The sequence below is a fragment of the Saprolegnia diclina genome (assembly GCF_000281045.1).
Source record: "Saprolegnia diclina VS20 unplaced genomic scaffold supercont1.32, whole genome shotgun sequence".
Taxonomy (NCBI): domain Eukaryota; phylum Oomycota; class Saprolegniomycetes; order Saprolegniales; family Saprolegniaceae; genus Saprolegnia; species Saprolegnia diclina.
In genome coordinates this window covers 284,817-302,419 of record NW_008246099.1, presented here as the reverse complement: position 1 = coordinate 302,419, position 17,603 = coordinate 284,817, and the positions used below count along the sequence as shown (strand labels likewise).

At 59.3% G+C, this 17,603-nt stretch overlaps 6 protein-coding genes across 7 annotated transcripts; 3 read left to right on the top strand and 3 right to left on the bottom strand.

Annotated features, from left to right (window-relative positions):
* Positions 1 to 506: 506 nt before the first annotated feature.
* SDRG_09819 (hypothetical protein) lies at positions 507 to 4,289 on the bottom strand (the record flags this gene model as incomplete). Its single annotated transcript, XM_008615772.1, has 6 exons — positions 507 to 652; positions 1,624 to 1,700; positions 1,747 to 1,752; positions 2,709 to 2,811; positions 2,864 to 3,182; positions 3,237 to 4,289. The coding sequence occupies 6 exons, from the start codon at positions 4,287 to 4,289 to the stop codon at positions 507 to 509; spliced, it is 1,704 nt and encodes a 567-aa protein (XP_008613994.1).
* Positions 4,290 to 6,398: 2,109 nt separating this feature from the next.
* Positions 6,399 to 7,638, top strand: SDRG_09818 (hypothetical protein). Its single transcript, XM_008615771.1, has one exon. The coding sequence runs from the start codon at positions 6,445 to 6,447 to the stop codon at positions 7,036 to 7,038; it is 594 nt and encodes a 197-aa protein (XP_008613993.1). The 5' UTR covers positions 6,399 to 6,444; the 3' UTR covers positions 7,039 to 7,638.
* An 80-nt stretch (positions 7,639 to 7,718) lies between these two features.
* On the bottom strand, positions 7,719 to 9,542 carry SDRG_09817 (hypothetical protein). Its single transcript, XM_008615770.1, has 2 exons — positions 9,015 to 9,542; positions 7,719 to 8,964 (listed from the first exon to the last, which is right to left on the bottom strand). Exons 1-2 carry the CDS (start codon positions 9,537 to 9,539, stop codon positions 7,771 to 7,773), a joined length of 1,719 nt encoding a protein of 572 aa, XP_008613992.1. The 5' UTR covers positions 9,540 to 9,542; the 3' UTR covers positions 7,719 to 7,770.
* A 471-nt stretch (positions 9,543 to 10,013) lies between these two features.
* On the top strand, positions 10,014 to 10,557 carry SDRG_09816 (hypothetical protein). Its single transcript, XM_008615769.1, has one exon. It carries the CDS (start codon positions 10,026 to 10,028, stop codon positions 10,431 to 10,433), a length of 408 nt encoding a protein of 135 aa, XP_008613991.1. The 5' UTR covers positions 10,014 to 10,025; the 3' UTR covers positions 10,434 to 10,557.
* Positions 10,558 to 10,671: 114 nt separating this feature from the next.
* SDRG_09815 (hypothetical protein) lies at positions 10,672 to 13,220 on the top strand. The gene is made up of 15 exons (XM_008615768.1): positions 10,672 to 10,773; positions 10,821 to 10,888; positions 10,942 to 10,984; positions 11,031 to 11,404; positions 11,448 to 11,640; positions 11,697 to 11,765; positions 11,811 to 11,878; positions 11,928 to 12,093; positions 12,143 to 12,182; positions 12,225 to 12,310; positions 12,361 to 12,533; positions 12,579 to 12,653; positions 12,702 to 12,764; positions 12,813 to 12,887; positions 12,934 to 13,220. Exons 1-15 carry the CDS (start codon positions 10,690 to 10,692, stop codon positions 13,178 to 13,180), a joined length of 1,824 nt encoding a protein of 607 aa, XP_008613990.1. The 5' UTR covers positions 10,672 to 10,689; the 3' UTR covers positions 13,181 to 13,220.
* Positions 13,221 to 13,773: 553 nt separating this feature from the next.
* On the bottom strand, positions 13,774 to 17,302 carry SDRG_09814. Of its 2 annotated transcripts, none has more exons than XM_008615766.1 (14): positions 17,195 to 17,302; positions 17,120 to 17,144; positions 17,057 to 17,064; positions 16,670 to 17,003; positions 15,980 to 16,628; positions 15,691 to 15,930; positions 15,561 to 15,644; positions 15,455 to 15,514; positions 15,334 to 15,405; positions 14,764 to 15,291; positions 14,399 to 14,700; positions 14,208 to 14,343; positions 13,995 to 14,167; positions 13,774 to 13,943 (listed from the first exon to the last, which is right to left on the bottom strand). In XM_008615766.1, the coding sequence occupies exons 1-14, from the start codon at positions 17,281 to 17,283 to the stop codon at positions 13,815 to 13,817; spliced, it is 2,829 nt and encodes a 942-aa protein (XP_008613988.1). In that variant the 5' UTR covers positions 17,284 to 17,302; the 3' UTR covers positions 13,774 to 13,814. The 2 variants fall into 2 exon arrangements, with proteins under 2 accessions (XP_008613988.1, XP_008613989.1); XM_008615767.1 differs by having other exon boundaries at positions 13,995 to 14,155.
* Between the last annotated feature and the right edge of the window lie 301 nt (positions 17,303 to 17,603).

Sequence of the window (17,603 nt, the reverse complement as noted above, 5' to 3'; positions counted from 1 at the left end):
ACGTGCGAAGGGACCCAGAGCTAAGATCCGTCGTTCTTGCTACGTTCCGAGGAAGCAGCGGTCGTGACGACGACGTGTCACTGTCATCACTGCCGTCGCGCCACGACGTCGCACCGCGGAGCCGAGGCGTCTCACTACCCGCGCCGTAGCATGGAAAGCACACCCACAAACTGCAATGGCCTGCCGAGGTCTCGAGCCGTAGAGGTCCAACGACGTCTGCCGTGAGTACTTGGTTGTGGTCATGCCCCCCTTCGAACGCCGAGGCTTTGACCACAGCCACTTGCTTGGTGGTGGCTTCATCCGCGCCCGACAAGCAAGAGACTTCGTATAACGCGACGTTCCTCGCCGACTCATAAGCACGGGACGCACTGCGTTCAAACACCGTCGTTGGCGCGCTTTGAAGCGGCGAGCGGTTGTCCGCACCATCCCTTGTGGTCGCTTTGGCGGCGATGCCGTCGGACACCGGACGATGTATAGTGTCATTTGAGCTCGGCAGTTGACGACCTCTACACAAGCTCGCCCAGTCGCCACAGCAAAGCGAGCACGACGCCGATGCTTCGGGCACTGAAACTGTGCGGAGCGTCGAGCGCGGGGCAGAGGCAGCTGCGGACAAGGATACACCCGTAGTTGACGACCGTCGCTGGTGAAAACTCTGGACTGCGTCGGTCAAGGCCCGTTTGCCAAGATGTGCCGACGTCGTGGTTGACGCGAGCTCATTGCCCGTGACACCCTTGTCGTGCCGGAGAGGGCCAGCGTCGATCGTATCCTGGGTTTTGTTGGCGTCTTCTGATCGAGAGCTGCCGAGCCCAACGGCGTCGCTGAATCGCGCTGGTTCCGCTGAGAATGCAGCAGCCGCCGGTGCACCGTGCATCCCAGTCGACAAGCGCCTTTGTGGCGAGCCTGTGAATAGGCTACGGACGTCATCGTGAGTGGACACTCCACTTGCAAACTCTGCTGATGATGTTGACGCTCGAGGACACTCTGACGCAGCATCCGTGGCACCATCCATGGCGACCGGGCGTTCATGACGCTTGCTCGTTGCAGTCTCGACCAATTGTCGAGAGGACGCTGCCCCGGCAGATGCTCCTGGAGCGTCATGCCAGCAGCTCGCTAGGCAGCAACCAAGAGGCCAACCTGCCGAGGCGTACGAGGCGCTGGACGTCTTTGCTATGGGACTCGTCCACGACCTTTGGCCTTGGAGTTGTTTCTGGGCCGCACGGTTGTAGTCGCTTGCTCGATCGATGGCAGAGTCGATGGTAACACCGCCTAGTGCGCTCATGCCATTTGTAGAGTCGGATGTCATTGCCCGCGCATCCATCAAGTTGGATTCGACCGTTGCACGCCATGAGCGCGCGCGCTCTCCCACCGTCGTGCCAGCCGCGTCACTCGAGGCGGCTCGTGACGTCGTCGACGTTTCGGCGGCGCAACACCAAAGAGAGCACGGTGTTGCTTCCAAGCAGCACCGAGCGCCACCGACATGTCGCCCGTCGGTCGCCAAGGGCCCGATCATGCTAGGATCCGTGGCTTTGACAGCCGGTTGTGCGAGTGGCCGAGCCGTTTGGTCGCGACGACGCAGCTCGATGGCGCCCGTGGCCAGCGGCTCGAGGGCGTCGATATCGGTACCCACGGGATTTGGTGGCTTGTCGATTGTCATGCGCAACCTCTCTTGGCGAAGCAGCAACGACGCGTCTGCATGCCCACTAGCGTCGGTCCCGGAGCTTTGTTGGCCCTCGCATTCGGTGCCACCTTGCGCTAGCCGACGCTCGGTCGCCGTCACCGATGCCGCAGCCGTGTCGTCGGTAGGTGCCAACGCCGTCGAGCCGCCCAGATACAAAGCACTGTCGCTGGACAAAGCAACACCTTGCGCCACGGAGCCGGATGGTGCCATCGAGTTTTCAGCGTCGTCAGCGCAAGCGCCGTAATCGGCAACGACGTCGCCGTTGTGAGCCAAGCGGGTGGCGAGTGATGTCTCCGAAGACCCGCCGCAGCAGCCCAGCGCGCACACCGCTGCCTTGGTTCGAGGTACCTCGTCGATGGCATGCGGATCCGACGCCGCCGAGCAGCACAGCCACCCACAGACGCTTGCGCGGGGCTCCAAGTGGTGGCTTGACCCGAGCAGCGGCACTGTGGCGTTGTTCGATGACGCTCCCATCGTTGTCGACGCCTTGGCACATCGACGCGATTCAACTGCACTGGCACGGCGGCGACTGCACATCGGCATGCACCCTGCTAGGCCACAGCAACTGCCATCGGGTACTGGCTCGGTGATGGCCACGTGCCGCGCACTGCCGACAACCGCCGCTCGGTCGCATGCCGAGTCGACGACGCGCTTGTGGTCGGAGGAGCCCTCAAGTCGACGTTGGCTACTCGGAGCATTTTGATCAAGGCGACGGCTCGTGGGAAAACGCTGCAGCTTATCCGTTTCAACGTCAAATAGCACTGCGACGGACCGGTCGCCACCGTGCGCAAGCGTCTGGGCATCCAAAGTCGTTGGCGTTGTCGCACCAGCCGTGTTGTTGCCCCGGACATGCAATCGTAGAGCGGTCGCGATCTGCGTCTCGTCGCTCGACGTCGCCGAGGCTGCCATGCCCACTTGCGACGAGCCTCGAATGGGTGTCGCCCTCGCTGCCGGATGCAGTTGGCAACTTTCTTCGCATGATTTGTACTCTTGCGGACGAGAGGCACCAAGTAACAGCTCAGAGAGAGACCGGTCTTGCACCGAGTCGGCCGTCGGCGAGGTGGCGCGCCAGCCGTCGTGATGCGTCGAGTGACAGACACTCAGCCGGTCCTGGTCAAGGTTGTCTACCGCAGCTACGCAAGAAAGGCTTCCTTAGGACATGCAAGACACGCGCAGTGGACGTACGTCGTGCGGTGCTTGGCTGCGAGGCGTTGCCGGCTTCAAGCAGCCGCGTCGACTGGGCACCAAGGACAAGGCCAGCACGTTCTTGAGCGTCATGAAGCGTCGGCGACACGCGGTGACGCTCGTACATCGCGAGGCCGTCCTCGTCAGTACTAAGAACGACTTGCTGCTGCTTGTACGACTGCGGGCGCCGAGAGTGGCAGCACGGGCACCACTGCGCCCGCATATTCTTCCAACCGTGCTGGCTGGCATCCGACGTTGCTTGAGTTGGCGCCTTATCCTTCCCTCCGTCGTTGCCCTTTGTCGATGCCGTCGTCGCGCCCTAGTGTAGCATGCATGTCAATGAGAGAAAAGGGTAGGAACATGTAGCGCTTACGTGGTCGATCGCAGGCCGTCCAGAAAGCAAGTGCACGGTTTCTTGTTGGGTGTATGTTGGCGCTTGCCGGCGGATGCAACCCAGAGCGCACTTGGCGCCTTGTACGAGCGCCTGCAGCACCCAGACTGCGAGGGCGCTGTCAGGAGCGAGGCGTGCAACGACGGCGACGCCAACAAGAAAGACGACGGCACCGCCGACCGTCGACGCCGGCGATACCGGTGGTCCGACGACGGTGGCCAACGAAGCCAGCGCAAAAGCCAACACCACCATCCTGTCGATCGCGTTGACCGCGGTCGTCCACGGGACTCCATAGACGACGGTGAGCGCTACGAGAGCACTGGCGACGACAACGATGCCAACGCGATGGCAGCCGTAGCTTCGAGCAACGCCGGCACCAAACTCAAGACCAAGCCCCACGTACGCCAAGAACGACGTAGCAAGTGCGGGTGCGGGGGACGACGCCAAGACGACGGCCAAAAGCCACGGCGCGATTGCTGCAAAAGCTTGCGTCGGCCTGTTCTTGGTACCTTCGTCGTCGGCGGTCGGCCGGCTCTCAAGCGACCACGAGAGCGCACCGAGGCATAGCGCGTGGGCATATGTCGTAGCAACGATCGGCCACGCCGACGCACGGGCGCCTCTGGTCGCAAATAAATAGTAGTAGATGCCGGTGTTCACGGCGGCGGTGATGACTGCCAGCCATGCCTGGCGGCGACGAGCTGCGACGCGGTCGCTGAGGACTGCAAGAACGACAAGCGCTGGGGCAGCGATGGCAACGACTGGGCAGTAGTCGTCGAGGACAGCGCGCTGCTGCTCGTTGACGATACTGGCAAGGATGTATGGGAGCGCGATGCACGACAGCGCCGAGAGCATGCATCCGAGAAGCGCCACGGCGGCGGAGCGACGCACCCAAATGCGCGTGGCGGCTTGGGTGAGGACGATCGGGATGGGCACTGCGAGACCGGCGAGCGCGAGGGCGACGGTGTCGTCGGCCGGCGCAAAGGCGGCGCCCGTGGCCACGACGGCTAGCGTCCAGAGCTGCTGCGACGACTCCATCGCGAGAATAATGGCGTCGGCAGCGGCGCCGATCACCGGATGCTATCATTCGGGTCTTGGCCGTCTCTGATTGGCTATAAAAGTTTGTATACGTTTGAGCGGTGGGATCCTGTGATACAAAAGTCGGGGCGACGGCTGCGTCCAGTGGGCGCCACGTCGGTACCTTGACGCAGTAGCAGCTAGCGACCGGCTGCAACATCTTCTTTGACTCAATTGCTTGTGCGACTGCGACGTGGGGCTATCGCGAGAAGCTATCGCGAGACGCGCGCCATGGAGGAGCGAGCGGTGGTGCCGGTTGTTCGGAGAACGCCAGAACCGTCCGACTCTTCGTCACGCTGGCGTGCGAGCGCCTCTGTCTTGACTTGAGTCACAGGCTGCGCGAGCGCATTGTGCGATGCGCGAAAGAAGGTTGCTGAATCGTTAGTATTACTACCACGCATTGTGGTGGACCTATTTTTGGCCAACGGCAAAGTCCACGAAAAAGTCCTGCATTGCGCCACGTATTTAGCTTGTTTTTTGTATTGGCCGCCATGGCAAGGTGGTTTGATAGGTGTTTTCTCGTGCCAGTGCGGAAAAGGTGTCGGAGGATTGAACCGAATGACGGACTTGTTGCGAGGCTGTGCTGGCAGGAAAGGGTGGTAAAACTGCCTAGTAACCTTGTGAATGGCATGCATCGGGCTTTTTTGATTCGTTTGTGAAAAATTCTGGTGCATGGCCAGAGTCTGGTGAATGATCGCACCAGAAACGGTTGAGACCAATGTGTGTGACAAGTTGTGCAAGAGCCATTTTCAAGAAGAGAAAGAGGTTTTCCGCGCGATGGGACGAGCAGTCACGAACAACAGAAGAACAGAAGCACAGAAGGACAGAAGTCCAAGCAGCAAAACAAGCCAAGGCACAGAGCGGCCCCGCTCTGATCATTCCGCATTTTGCAGCCCGTAGCAAATTAGCTAACCCACCTCGCCCACCACTGGGCAGGCGGGGCACCAATACATTCGTTACCCCCCAATCTGCTCGGCCGTCTGCGAGGAAAGGCTTCAATCACGTCGAGTTGATGGCGTCGATCGCAACGCCATTGGTTGGTTTTACTTGCAGTTGCACCTGAATCATTAGCGAAGAAGCTGGAGTCGAGACTTCAAGCGAAGAAGATTTAGAGTAAGCTTCAAGCAACCTGCCAATAGTTTGCTCCATACACTGTAGCTCCCCAGCTCCCGCCAATTGAAGCCTCATTCTGCTCCGAAAATCCTGCGACGGTCTCTACAGTGTACTCGTCGTCCTCAAGAACTCGCAGAACCAAGCTCGCATCATTTTGGGCATTGAACACCAGAAGAATGTGTGGCTCATGGACTCTCGCGCCGACACGCTCTCGTGCGAGCATCGACTGTGTCCAAGGCGGTCACAGAATCGTCGTACTTCAACGATTGGCGAGCCCGATTGGCCTGTCTGGTCAGAACGAGGCACGTGGCACGCTACCAGCACAGGACGCTGGATGAGGCCAATTGACAGCGCTCGCAAGAATTGGACATAGGGCTCCAAGAGCTGCCTTTAGTAACGTGCGAGGCGGCGGCCAAACTCGGCAGCACAAAAGCGGCCGGCGGAAGCGAGCTGCCTGCAGAAAGAACCCCGCCGACGCCGCCGTCCATCCATCGCACAAGCACAGATATGTTGAACCATTCGGCACGTGTCGCAGCTGCCAGCCCGTGCTCGGCCTCCGATCTCCTGAACAATGTCGGCTGCATCCGCTTCTGGTCAAGCTCTAGCGTAGCTCGTACGTCTCCTGCGCAAACAGTGACCCGAGGCGCTTCCCAGTGGCTTTCAGGCCGCTCCACGACGCATGGTCGCAGGCCGTCGCACAGGCTGCCACGTATTTCTCCCCCAAACGGTCTCTGATTTTTGGAGCGGCGAGGCGAGCAGTTGCTCATAGGCCTGCATGTCCAGGCACTCGATATGCTCTTTCGCTATATATGCATTTCCACAGGTCTCCAGATGCGAATGCTCTTACAAAGTAGAGATTTATGACCAGATTTTGCCACCGCAAGCCATGCACTGTGTCAATGTATCGAAAGATAGAGGTTTGTAGTACCATCTGGCAAGGGGCAGAACCTGATGCACCCCACGTCTCGTGGCGACACATCTGGTTGCCGACGGGATTCGTACGATGGCGCAGTTCATGGGCCTCCACTACATCCTCAACACCAACAAGACGACGGTGCACTACGACGTCTCGGCGCGCGATGACATTCTGCGCACGAGCAACCTCCTCGTGAACCTCAATGGCCACCTCCGGCAGCACGAGACGACGCGCCTGCCATCGCTCTCGCAGTGCACCGACCGGCTCGCGATTAACGCGGCGACCGTGCGCCGGCGCTTGGCCATCGAGCGCCGCAACGCCAAGCGGCAGATCGTTTCCAGGACGTCCGCGGTGCAAAATGCGTCGCCGCCTGTCTTGATCCATGTCAAGAACACCAAGAACCGCGTGTCCGCGGCTGCGTACCGCGAGAAGCGCGAGCACAAGCTGTCGTATATCATCGACGAGATCCATCGGCTTGAGGCGTCGCACCCGAGTCTGCGGCACCGGCCATTTGCGCCGGCCAAAAAGGCCAAGTCGGTGCAGCTTCCGACCGAGTCCAAGGACGAGTACCGGCGCCGAACGAACCGCGAGTCGGCCGCCAAGTCCCGACTGCTGCAGGAAGAGAAGGTGTGGTACTTGAACCGAGAGCTCGCGCGGCTGCAAGCACTCGCACCGCAATAGCGTAATGCTTGCATATCGTGTACATATAAAGAGGACGGCGACCTGTGCGCGTCCTTGTGTGTCGGATGTCGCGCAGCTTCCGCCGTGACCTCGCTTGTTGCTTTCAAGGTCATCTTGGCACTTGTCTCTGCACAGAAGCATCATCCCAATCGGCTGCGACTCGAGCACGACCGGTCCGAACGACGGACCATTTCGTTCGAGCCGTGTAGTCAACGGCGCTGCGGATGCCAAACGAACGCACTCCTTGCCATGGTCGTCGTGGCGTTGCAGAGGGTACCGCCACCGAGCTCGTCAAGCTCCAGCTCCAAGCAGCGCAAACGACGTTGTGGTCGGGCCACTCGGTGTCGAAGCACGGATCTCGGACTCGGGGTTGCTCGTCGCCACCTCCATGTCTCGATACATTGATACAATTGTACATTCATACTGGTGTACGTTAATACCGAATTTTGTGCACAAGTAGTGCTGTTATGCAGTCAACGTGACGACCGGGACCTAGAGCGAGCGAGCGACGCGCGCTGTGAACGTGTCGGCGACCCCATTGATGCCCGAGTGGTGGCTCGAAGCGCATGGCAGCCCGAGAGAGGAACCAGCCTGTCCAAGGACACGGACGGCTGCATCTACAATTCGATTTTGCTGGCTCTTCATCTCGACGCTACTGCCTGGTCATTGCCACGTGCAGATTCGTATCAAAGTATCAAGCTGATATTACCCAAAAAACGACGATTTGTCTACCTACACATTGGTGTCCTTTGGACGGCGCGTTGCTTTCGGTGTCAGCGACAGCGCGCGCTTGAGCACGCTCGGCGTGTGGTGGGGCACCGACCCGAACTGCGCCCCGGGGCTCTTGAAGATCGTCGGCGTCAAGAGCGCTTCATTCTCGTACGCGAGCAGCTCGCGCGTCTCTTCTTGCATCGGGTTGCGCGTCTCCGTGACTTCGGCGGCCCGCTGCGCAAAGTCGGCTGCCGCGCTCCAGTCGACGCGGAGGATGCCCCAGGTCAAAATTACCGCCTTCATCGCCTCGCCGCACATGTCGGCGTACCAAAACCCATCCAGGCCCCAGTGCAGCGTGATCGGCAGCACATAACTGAGCGGCACGTAGAGGCACCACGAGCCAATGTTGTTGGCGATCAGGTTGATATTGGCCATCGAGAGAGCGTTGAGGCACGCGGTCATCATGAAGCGGCCAAAGGCCACCATGATGCAGCACACAAACACAACAAGCGCCGACCGGCACATGCTAATGATGACCGGGTCCGGGCTCCAGACGCGGAAGAGCGACTCGTTGAGAAGGTACACGAGCAGCACCATGGTGACGCCGCAGACGGCGACGATCGACGCGCCAATCGAGAGCACGCGTTTGGCTGCGACCGCGCTGCCTTGGCCGAGGTACCGGCTCATGCGGATCTGCGTCGAGGTCGAGAAGCCCGAGACGAACGCGTTCACGACGCCAAAGACGCCGTTCAAAACAGCTTGGCATGCGGCAATGTCCGGACCGAGGTAGCCGGAGAAGGCGGTGGTGCACGCCGCCGAGGCCCAGTCGACGACCGACGACATGCCCATGGGCACAGCCAGCGGGAGGAAGACGAGAAGCCGCTCCTTGCTGATACACTCCATCGTCCAGCCGCCCCAGTAGTCGAGATGGTACTGCTTGTACCACACGGTGTAGCCGACAAAGATGAGGAGCTGGAGACACGTGCTCGTGACGGTCGCGATCGGCGACCCGATGAAGCCGAGGCCGTCGTAGCCAAAGCCGCCGTAGATAAAGAGCTGGTTGAAGCCGATGTTGAGGAAGACTGTGAGTGTGCTGCAGAGCGTGGCCGGCATGATGACACCTTGGGTCGCAAAGTACGTCGTCAAGCAGCCATACAAGTACTGCGGAATGAGCCCGAGCGCCATGATCATGGCAAACTGCTGTCCATACGCGACCTAGTAGAGCGACGATAAGAGGTCGATCCTAGCGGAGACAAGGCTCCTACCGCTTCCGTGTCGTCCAGCGTCAGCGCAATCATGTGGCCCACAAACATGTACCAAATGATGATTGGGATCGCGCCGAGGACCGAAAAGACGATGCAGGTCTGCAGCCAAATGCCCACGAGGGTATTGTTGCCGGCGCCATACGCCTGGCTGCACAGCGTACTGATGGCAGGGATCGCGTTCTGGATGAACGTCGACGGCACGCCCATGTAGACGGACGCGATCGTGACACCGGCGAGCTGCTTCGTGCCAATGTGGCCTTGGAACGCCGCGTCCGTGATGGTCATGACCTGGCGCACCATCTGCCGCAGCGAGAGCTGCAGCGCCATGCTCGAGAGCTCGAGAAACTCTTGCTGGGCCGGAATCATGTCCTTATCGAGCGACTCGTAGCCAAAGAGCACAGGCGCGTCGTCGTCGTCGTCGTCGTGCCGGCGCTCGCGCGTGCCGGCGCCCGCCGAGTACATTTCAATCTCGACGCCCTTCTTGGCGGCCATGAGCCCCGTCTTCTCGGTCGCGTGCTTGACCATGCCGATTCCGAAATGCCAAATCTCGTGGAACCATGATCCGGTTGAAGTTGTGGCACGCGCCTTGGTTCAACTTGAGCCGAATTCGGACCATGTCCTTTTTAAAAGGTATTTTGTGGTTTTTCCGATCTGTTGTGATGCATAGCATACCTTAAAGCGAGGTTTTGAAATTCGGACAAAGCCTAAAATGAGGCGTAGCCCTGGAATTGAGGCATGTGCCCCAAGCTACTTACTTGGCTCCAGAAGGAACGCGATGAGGTCCGCCACCAGTCGTACGAAGGACGTACCACCTCCGACGCAATCTACTGCAGCCTACGAGGATATCAATGCGAGCATATCGATACACGGTCCTCGGTAGTAGCGTCGTGCACAGGTGGGCGACGTGTCCAGGGAATTCCCCGCACGCTGCACTCCTGTAGCAATGCATATCCTGCAAGAACCAATACGTATCAAGTAGGTACTTAGAGGACCTCTGTGTTTCAATTGGCCATGCCCCAACAAACCGCCACCTGTGATGCGCGGCTGGCCCACCTCGTGTACCGTGGCGTCATGACGGGCGCGCTCTGGACCATCTCGATTGACGGCTACGAGCACCTCGCCCAGGTGCAGCGCGGCGCCGTGCCGCTGGACCTCAAGTCGCTGGCACGGGCGGCCGGGCGCAACGGCGGTGCGTTTGCCATCTTCCTCGGCACCTTTGGCGGCGTCTCGTGCGCGGCCGAGAGCCTCCGCGGCGTGCGCGACTGGAAAAACACGTTTCTCGGCGGCTTCTCGGCCGGCCTCCTTCTGACGCACAAGGCGAATCCGACCGCGCTCTCGTCGCTGCGGGCGACGCTGATGACCGCGTCGATCTGCGGCGCGTTCGCGTCTCTCTTTGGCGAGTTTTCCAACCCCGAGTAAGAAGCCAATAGAACTAGCGTTAGTCGTAGCACGACTTCTCTTTTCGAATGCATCCACGGCCATCCGAGAGAGGGTGACGGCTGTGTGGTCATGGCTGCCACCCGCCGCCTCTCTGCTCTACTCCAACTCTAGTAGATCACAGATCAATCAACCACGACTGAGATTCACGCCACGAAGCAAACCCCAACCCTAGTCAACGCATGACGACTAAGAAAGGTCATTCGTCAAGCAGCCTTCAGCGTATTTATAGCTGCCGATGGCGTCCAAGGTCCGGGTGCATGCGACGGGGTCGAGCAACCGTCTTCTCTGTGGCACCGAGACGCCTCCGCCGCCGACGCCGGTACCGACATCCTATTGTCGGCTCCTCATGAAGAGCTGGCGCGGTAGCGTGCGCCGTCGAGGGCGGCACCGACGACTCCTCGCTTCGTGCGGCCGGCCACGTGCGCCACACCAACGTACCATTGTGCAATGTGCTGTGATTAGCCAAGTATTATTTTGACGGTGATAGCCCGACGGCACCGCTCGGCGAGACGGCCTCCAACCAAACGGAGGTGCACGGATCGTTGCCCGAGCAGGTCGTATCATCCCTATTCCTAGGCGAGTGCACCAGAGCGACCGCTTGAACCGCCTCACAAGGCATCATCAGACGTGGGTCGTGGCGCGCTGACGCGGCAGAGTCGGCGCACAAGCATGAAGAGCGACGCCGTGCGGCCTCCGACGGCCTCCGACGACCAGACACTCGAGAGCAGCGCCAAAGAGGCAGCCGTCGCCGAGTTTGTGGCGCTTTTGCAAGCCAAGTACGAGTGCACCAAGTCGCTGCGCGCTGCGTTCCGATCATGGGACATCAACCACGACGGGCACCTCTCGCAAGGCGAAATGAAGGACATGTTTACGACCATGGGTTGGGCCTCGTCGCTCGGCCAAGAGAAAGCCGACGCCCTCATCCGCAGCGTCCTGGACCCGCGGACGCAGTTGACACAATGATACTTTGCAGCGCTTCTTATTGGCGCGTAGGTGTGTGTCGTACCATGCGTTTTGCCAGCTTGTGCTGCCCTCTCAGCCCATGGAGAAGCCGCAGCGCCAGCACATTTTGCAAGAAATTGAATTTGGCCAATCGGTGCTTGGCGACCTCTTGGGCGACCCCGCCGAGTCGGGGCCCGAGATGAGCGCCCGGCACATGGTCTACACGCTACGCAACAAATACGAGGTGCACGGCCAGTTATATACTAGTATGGTTTTTGAAAGTAGAAATATGGTGCGTAGAAAATGAAGCTGGGCACGGTGTTTCGCCTCTGGGATCAAAACAAAGAAGGCAAATTGAGCCTCGATATGGTGTGTGGCCGAGAGGGACGCGTCGGCGTCGATGCGCTTATGTAGATTCTCAAAAACCTCGAGAAACAAAACATCAACGTGTCGAGCGACACGGTCCTAGAACTGCTGCACACGTACGTGTTTGTGGTCCACAGCGCGCAAGACAATATTCGTCGAAACTAGGTACGACGCGGACAAGGACGGCATGCTCAACTTTTACGAGTTTGCCAATATTATGAACGGTCCCGTGCTCCAAGGCCACGACCGCGTTCTTTTGCGCAAGCTTCGTCGGTCCGACGTCGTGGCGCCGCCGCCCACCAACGTGGCGCCACCCCCCGACAACGTCGATGTACCACATCTCTGTCCCTATTGGAGGGTAGGCTCATGCAAACTCACAGGCCGCCAAGCTCAGCGAGACCGTGTATTCCAAGCTCAGAGGTACAAAATTGTGGACCCTACCCCTCGAAAAAGTTTGTCTAGTCTACAAAAACCGGATTTTGCAAAGTTTTGGCGACATGGACGACGACAGCAGCGGCAAGCTCTCGTATGCTGAATTCCGCCACGGGGTACAGTGCGATATTATTGTCCATTTTAGCCAATTTTCTACCGCAAATAGTTGATGAAGAAGGGCATCGTACTCAGTGAAGCCGAGTTTCGCCACCTCACCAACGACATGGACTCTGACCACGACGGGCTCATTTCGCTTTGGGAATTTACGACGCAGTTTAAACAGCTCATCAAGATGGACGAAGCCAAGGACTTTGGGCTGCAGTCGTCGCTGCCATCCAGGTCGCTGGACGTCAGACTTGCGTACCTTCTGACGGCGGAACGTAGTTGGGCTGAAGAGCCCTTACCAGCCAAGCCCGAGCACGGCACTCTACCTAAATTTGACTTTGACCAGCTCCGAGCGTACGTGTGGTCTTCACACCCACCCAAAAGCCCTCCTTTTCCTCGCAGGCGAACGACTGTACCCACACGCAGCGGACGGACGCCACGTGGCGACACCAAGGAGCTTCTCTGGTATCCGTCAGGGTTGCCTGCTTCGACCTCACTTTCGTGCTGTCCTAGCGGCCCAAAGTCGCCGTTGAATCCATGGCGGTTTGCCAACGAAGGACGGTTGCGCTTCGAACCCGAGTCAGCACAGTAGTTTTTTTGCATTTTGTTGATATGGTGGCGAATTGTATCGTAGGTATGGTCGTGGCGACAGCGTCAATAGCGTCGCCAGCGTCGACAAGGAGCGCCAGCGAGTGCGGCACGCCTACATTCAGGGCCAAATGGCCCAGATGCGCGTGGATGAGCAGGCGCGGGAAGACGCCGTGCTTGCGCGCCATCAGCTGCGCGAGAAAGCCAAAATCGAAGACCACATTCGCCAGCGCACGCAGTACTACATGCGTCTCAAGCAGCGGGCCGAGCGCGATACGCGTCTCTTTGACTAGAATATAATTGTTGCTGCAATCAAAAAGAATCGAATCAATGAAGAGCGTTATCGACATATCCCAACTTTGTCAATTGTGCGCCGCCAGATCAGGAGCGCGAGTGCACGCCAACGACTCCGCAGGCACGATACTCGTTCGCGTTTTGTCGAACCAGAGGTACACGGGGTTCGGACGAGCTTCGCATCGGTTCTGTTGAGGCGTGCACCGGTGCTCCTGATTTGGCTTCGCTCAATTAACAACGTTGGGACATGCCGATGCTGGGATTGGGAGCTGCAACTGGGCGGTATGTCGACTGGATTCTTGTGCAAGCAGAGCCGTTGCTTTGCTGCCGCCCGATTGGTCGGTAAACGGGGCGTAATTTCAAAACGGTAGCTGGCGACGACCACGCCATCGTGGAGCGATCAATGTTACAATGGCAGAGCTTGGCGCCGCAGCGTCCGCGAGTTCTTTGCCTGGTTGACCTCTTGGCGCGGCGTCTTCTCGCGCGGTACACTGCTCTCGTGTCATGCCACGTATGTACTGTAGTGCAAAGTGAAACCGCCAGCGTGTAGCAAGCGCCACGTCATTGCGTGCAAGACGCAACAACACCAGAACACCAGACGACGACTGTATATTCTAGGGTGTAGTACGTCGGCTACTTGCGCGGACCAGGAATCCGGACGAATTGCGTCATCTCGTCGTGGAGGCATTGCCACTCGCCGGGGTAGTTGATGCGCTCCGTGACACTGAGCTCGCCAAGGTTGGCCTCGGGCTGCGTCGCCACCTAGCCACACACGCTTCTAGGAACCACGATGAGGTGGTAACGATGGAGCACCTCGATCTTGGTGTGGCACTCGAGCGTGTCCGGGTCGAGTGGCGTCCGGTAAAACGACTTGATGACGCGCCGGCGGACGCAGCTCTGGCCCATCGACTCGCGGCGCCAGCTGTACCAGCTCACGACGATGTGGTTTTGCTCGTTGCGCCACGCCTTGTAGCCTGACCAGTTGCCTGCGCTGGAGCTTCAGACGACCACATTGAATGCACATACCTGACATGGCCGAGCGCACGAGACCGCCGTAGGCGTAGTTGCTGCTGAGTCCGACGGGCGAAAACGACAAGAACATCGGGTCGCCGGTCAGCAGGTACGGTGTTCGCATTGGGATCAGGCTCTCTTCAAACGCAATCTAGCGATGATTCAATGTTTCAATCTATCAAAAAACAAAAATAAGAGCCAAATACCTGGAGCTCGGTTTGAGTCTCGATAAAGTTCCACGTTGTCATCATCTTGAGACCGAGGACGCGATAGACCCACGATGGGTTGTTGCTGCTCGCGCCCACCGTGTACGTTCCGGGGAGCGGCACTTTTCGGCGCCAGCGGCCTGTGATGGAGGTCGCGTCGATCGCGCCCTCGGGCTCGGACCCTTCTTCATCGCGCGTCGACTCGTTGTGCTCCTCGGTCTTTTTAAACTGGTACGCTTGACGCAGCTGCGTCACGAGCTCAAAGTACCCCGCGGGCTCGACGCTGTCGTCCGACTCGTGGTCTAAAACCACAAAAAGCGTCAAAATCGTCATAAAATCCACTGTCAGTAGCATCGTGGACGTACGGAGAAGCGCGACCACTTCGTGCGGCAAGTTGCGCTTGAGGTAGTCCAGGAACGCGTCGCACTGCATGTTTTTGCGCGGAAACACGTACGTTTCGACTTCGTTTTCGCAGAATTTGATAAAGTCAATGTACGCTTGGTCGAGCAGCTCGGGCTTGAAGATGCAGTGAGCTTTCGAATGCAGAAAGGACTGGAACCGGCCAATCAAGCCCGTCCGGAACGAGTGCCGGACCAAGTTGACGCAGAACGTGAGCGTCTCTTCGTAGCTCTGCAGCGTCGCGCTTTCCGAGAGCGCGCACTTGGCCACCGGCAAGGTCGCGCACTCTTCCGTGAAAATGAAAAACTCACCGAGCGGGCCCTTGGCCTCGGTGAAGTCCAGGTCGTTTGCGCTGAACGAGACGATCGACGCGATGAGCAGGTGAATCTCGCTCAAGCACAGCGCCCGCTGAAAGTAGTCGTAGCGCGTCGCCCGCTTCTTGGCCGGGCACTGCTTGTCGTCGACACCAATGATGTCGGAGAAGAAGGTGAACGCTAGCCTGCATGTGAGCCATATGCACAACCCGACGTCGTTACCGCAGGACGGTACAGTCGACGGTGCGGGCGACGGTGGCGCCTGCGGTCGTCGAAAGCTCGAAAAACTAAACGCTGCACCGTATGTGTGAGCACAAAGAACCGAACGCGTGGAGGAGCCTACCGCTCGAGGACGGGACGGGCGATGACGGGGCCGGCTTGAGGATGCTCGTGAGGCTCAATGCTAGCAGTACAGTTGGTTCAACGGCTAAATAGAGGGATAGAGGTACCGCAGGACGATGCGACGGGCGACACGGGCGTCGGTGCCGACGCCGTGCCCGGCGGAGGGCGCATAAAGCTGGAAAAGCTAAACGCTGCACAGAGTTGAACACAGGGACTAATGTCGAGACGACGGTGTACCAGACGACGGTACGGGCGACGACGGCATGTGCGGGGCGTCCCGGCGCGTGTTGCCGTCGCAGGCTTCGTCGGGCCGCATCCGCTTGTTGGTCGACGCCGTGAGGTCCTGCAACGAGAGCAGTCGCGACGGGTTGCGCGGACAGACCGAGTCCGTGTCCATGCGCGACGTGTCGGTGAGCTGCTCTGAGTGCAACGAGCTTTTGGTTTCCATCTTGTTGAGAAAGCTGGAAAAGCTAAAGGCTAGCAATTGCCGCCATAAGACAATCTTGCCACAAGAAGAAACATGTACCCGATGACGGTGCGGACGACGGTACGGGTGACGCGGGCGCGTGGTGCGTCGGGTACTGCGACGGGTTGGCGTCGTATGCGTACGTCGGCGCGTGCTGCCCGTGTGTACTCGGGCGCTGGTGGCCGCCATCAAACTGCATCGCATAGGTCTCCATGGCGTACGGATTCTGGCTCGGGTACGACGCGTAGCGATCTTCTAGGAAGGCAACGAGACTCCCAGACGGTTCGGGCATTCGGAGCATGTAGCCGCCGTTGGTCGCATGCTGCTGTTGCTGCTGCTGGAGTTGGTGTTGCTGCTGTAGCTGCTGGTGCTGTAGCTGTAGCTGATGGTGCTGCTGGTGTTGTTGCTGCTGGTACTGTTGTTGTTGGTGGTTCTGCTGTTGCTGCTGGTACTGCGGTTCTTGCGGCGGATGTTGCGGCTGCGACGGCGCCACCGGCAGTCCCGGCTCGGGCTTGATGTGCGGACTCGGCGGAGCGACCGACGTCCTTATCAAGGCGACGGGCATTTCGCTTGGCGGCTCGGGCTTGGCTTTCACGACCTTGGACGTCTTCTTGCGCGTCTTGCGGCTCGACGATATCGAAAAGGGCGGCGACGGCAGCGACGCGCAGCACACAAAGTGGTCGGCGCTCACCTTTTCAAAAAAATAGACCTAAACCACATCAGCGTCGCTCAACCGAGGGCGACTTGAACCTTGAAGTGGTGCAGCGTCTCCGAGTTAAAGCGCGACGAGACCCAGCCATAGTGCCACGACTGCTTTTGCTGGTTGATCTCGTACGTGATGCCCGAGCTTCCGGTCTTGACGCCGTGCATCCACATGCCAAACGGGTTGGCCGAGTTCTTCTCGTTGGCGACAATGTCGGCGATCGGTACGATCGTGCCTGGCACAATGCGCGAGTCGCCTTTCGCCGAGTCGTCGACCTCTTCGAAGCGGCCATACACAATGTGCGACGGCCCGCCCTCAATGGCGATCGACGACCCGCAAAACGTCGTGTCGCGGTGCGCGCCACAGCAATGCGGGAAGCACCTAATGGCATCTGCATGAGGACGCCCATCACAGCCGTGCGTCGCCGCCTGTACCGAACGTTCTAGACAAGGTAGGCCGCACGTGAGCAATGTGGTCGCACGGGCAGAGGCGCGTACCTTGTGGCCACTGGACCGGTTGTTCCTAGAGCCATGCCCGCGTGAGCCTTGGTCAGCGAATGGCATGGACCGTACCGGACGTACTCGGAGCGAAAGATGGACGGCGCTGCGCAGTCGGCGTGCACGAAGCGGTACGACTCGGCGGCGACCGCGCCCCTGTTCATCGGCGCTGCTGAAATCCTGCTCATTCGTCGCTTCTCGCCGGTTGGTATCCGGATGGTCGCCGCTCGAGTTCGGCCAATCGTTTGCAGTTTGGTGCAACCTTGGCCAATCCAAACACGTGTAATCGCAAATTTCGAATGCGATTGGTTGAAATGCCCGCGATTGACACGGAAGCACCCCTGACGTGAGCAGAGTGTCTGCATAATGCGCCACGAGAATGTCTTTCCTAGTTAAAGTCAAAATTTCACATGCGGCAAAGAATATGTTCAATATTACCGGTGGCAGGCTCAAGTCCACGATGACGAGCAACGGTCATCGCACG

Excerpts from the sequence above, each read along its gene's own strand:
- SDRG_09818 (XM_008615771.1), top strand. The coding sequence starts at position 6,445 with ATGGCGCAGTTCATGGGCCTCCACTACATCCTCAACACCAACAAGACG.
- SDRG_09817 (XM_008615770.1), bottom strand. The coding sequence starts at position 9,539 with ATGGTCAAGCACGCGACCGAGAAGACGGGGCTCATGGCCGCCAAGAAG. Across the intron at positions 8,965-9,014 it reads CGCTGGACGACACGGAAGCG|GTCGCGTATGGACAGCAGTT; the intron begins GTAGGAGCCTTG and ends TCGCTCTACTAG.
- SDRG_09816 (XM_008615769.1), top strand. The coding sequence starts at position 10,026 with ATGCCCCAACAAACCGCCACCTGTGATGCGCGGCTGGCCCACCTCGTG.
- SDRG_09815 (XM_008615768.1), top strand. The coding sequence starts at position 10,690 with ATGGCGTCCAAGGTCCGGGTGCATGCGACGGGGTCGAGCAACCGTCTT. Across the intron at positions 11,641-11,696 it reads CGCTACGCAACAAATACGAG|AAAATGAAGCTGGGCACGGT; the intron begins GTGCACGGCCAG and ends TATGGTGCGTAG. Across the intron at positions 12,094-12,142 it reads CACCCCCCGACAACGTCGAT|GCCGCCAAGCTCAGCGAGAC; the intron begins GTACCACATCTC and ends GCAAACTCACAG.
- SDRG_09814 (XM_008615766.1), bottom strand. The coding sequence starts at position 17,283 with ATGAACAGGGGCGCGGTCGCCGCCGAGTCGTACCGCTTCGTGCACGCC. Across the intron at positions 15,931-15,979 it reads GTCGTCCGCACCGTCATCGG|CCTTTAGCTTTTCCAGCTTT; the intron begins GTACATGTTTCT and ends GGCAATTGCTAG. Across the intron at positions 15,292-15,333 it reads GTCGACTGTACCGTCCTGCG|CGTTCACCTTCTTCTCCGAC; the intron begins GTAACGACGTCG and ends CATGCAGGCTAG.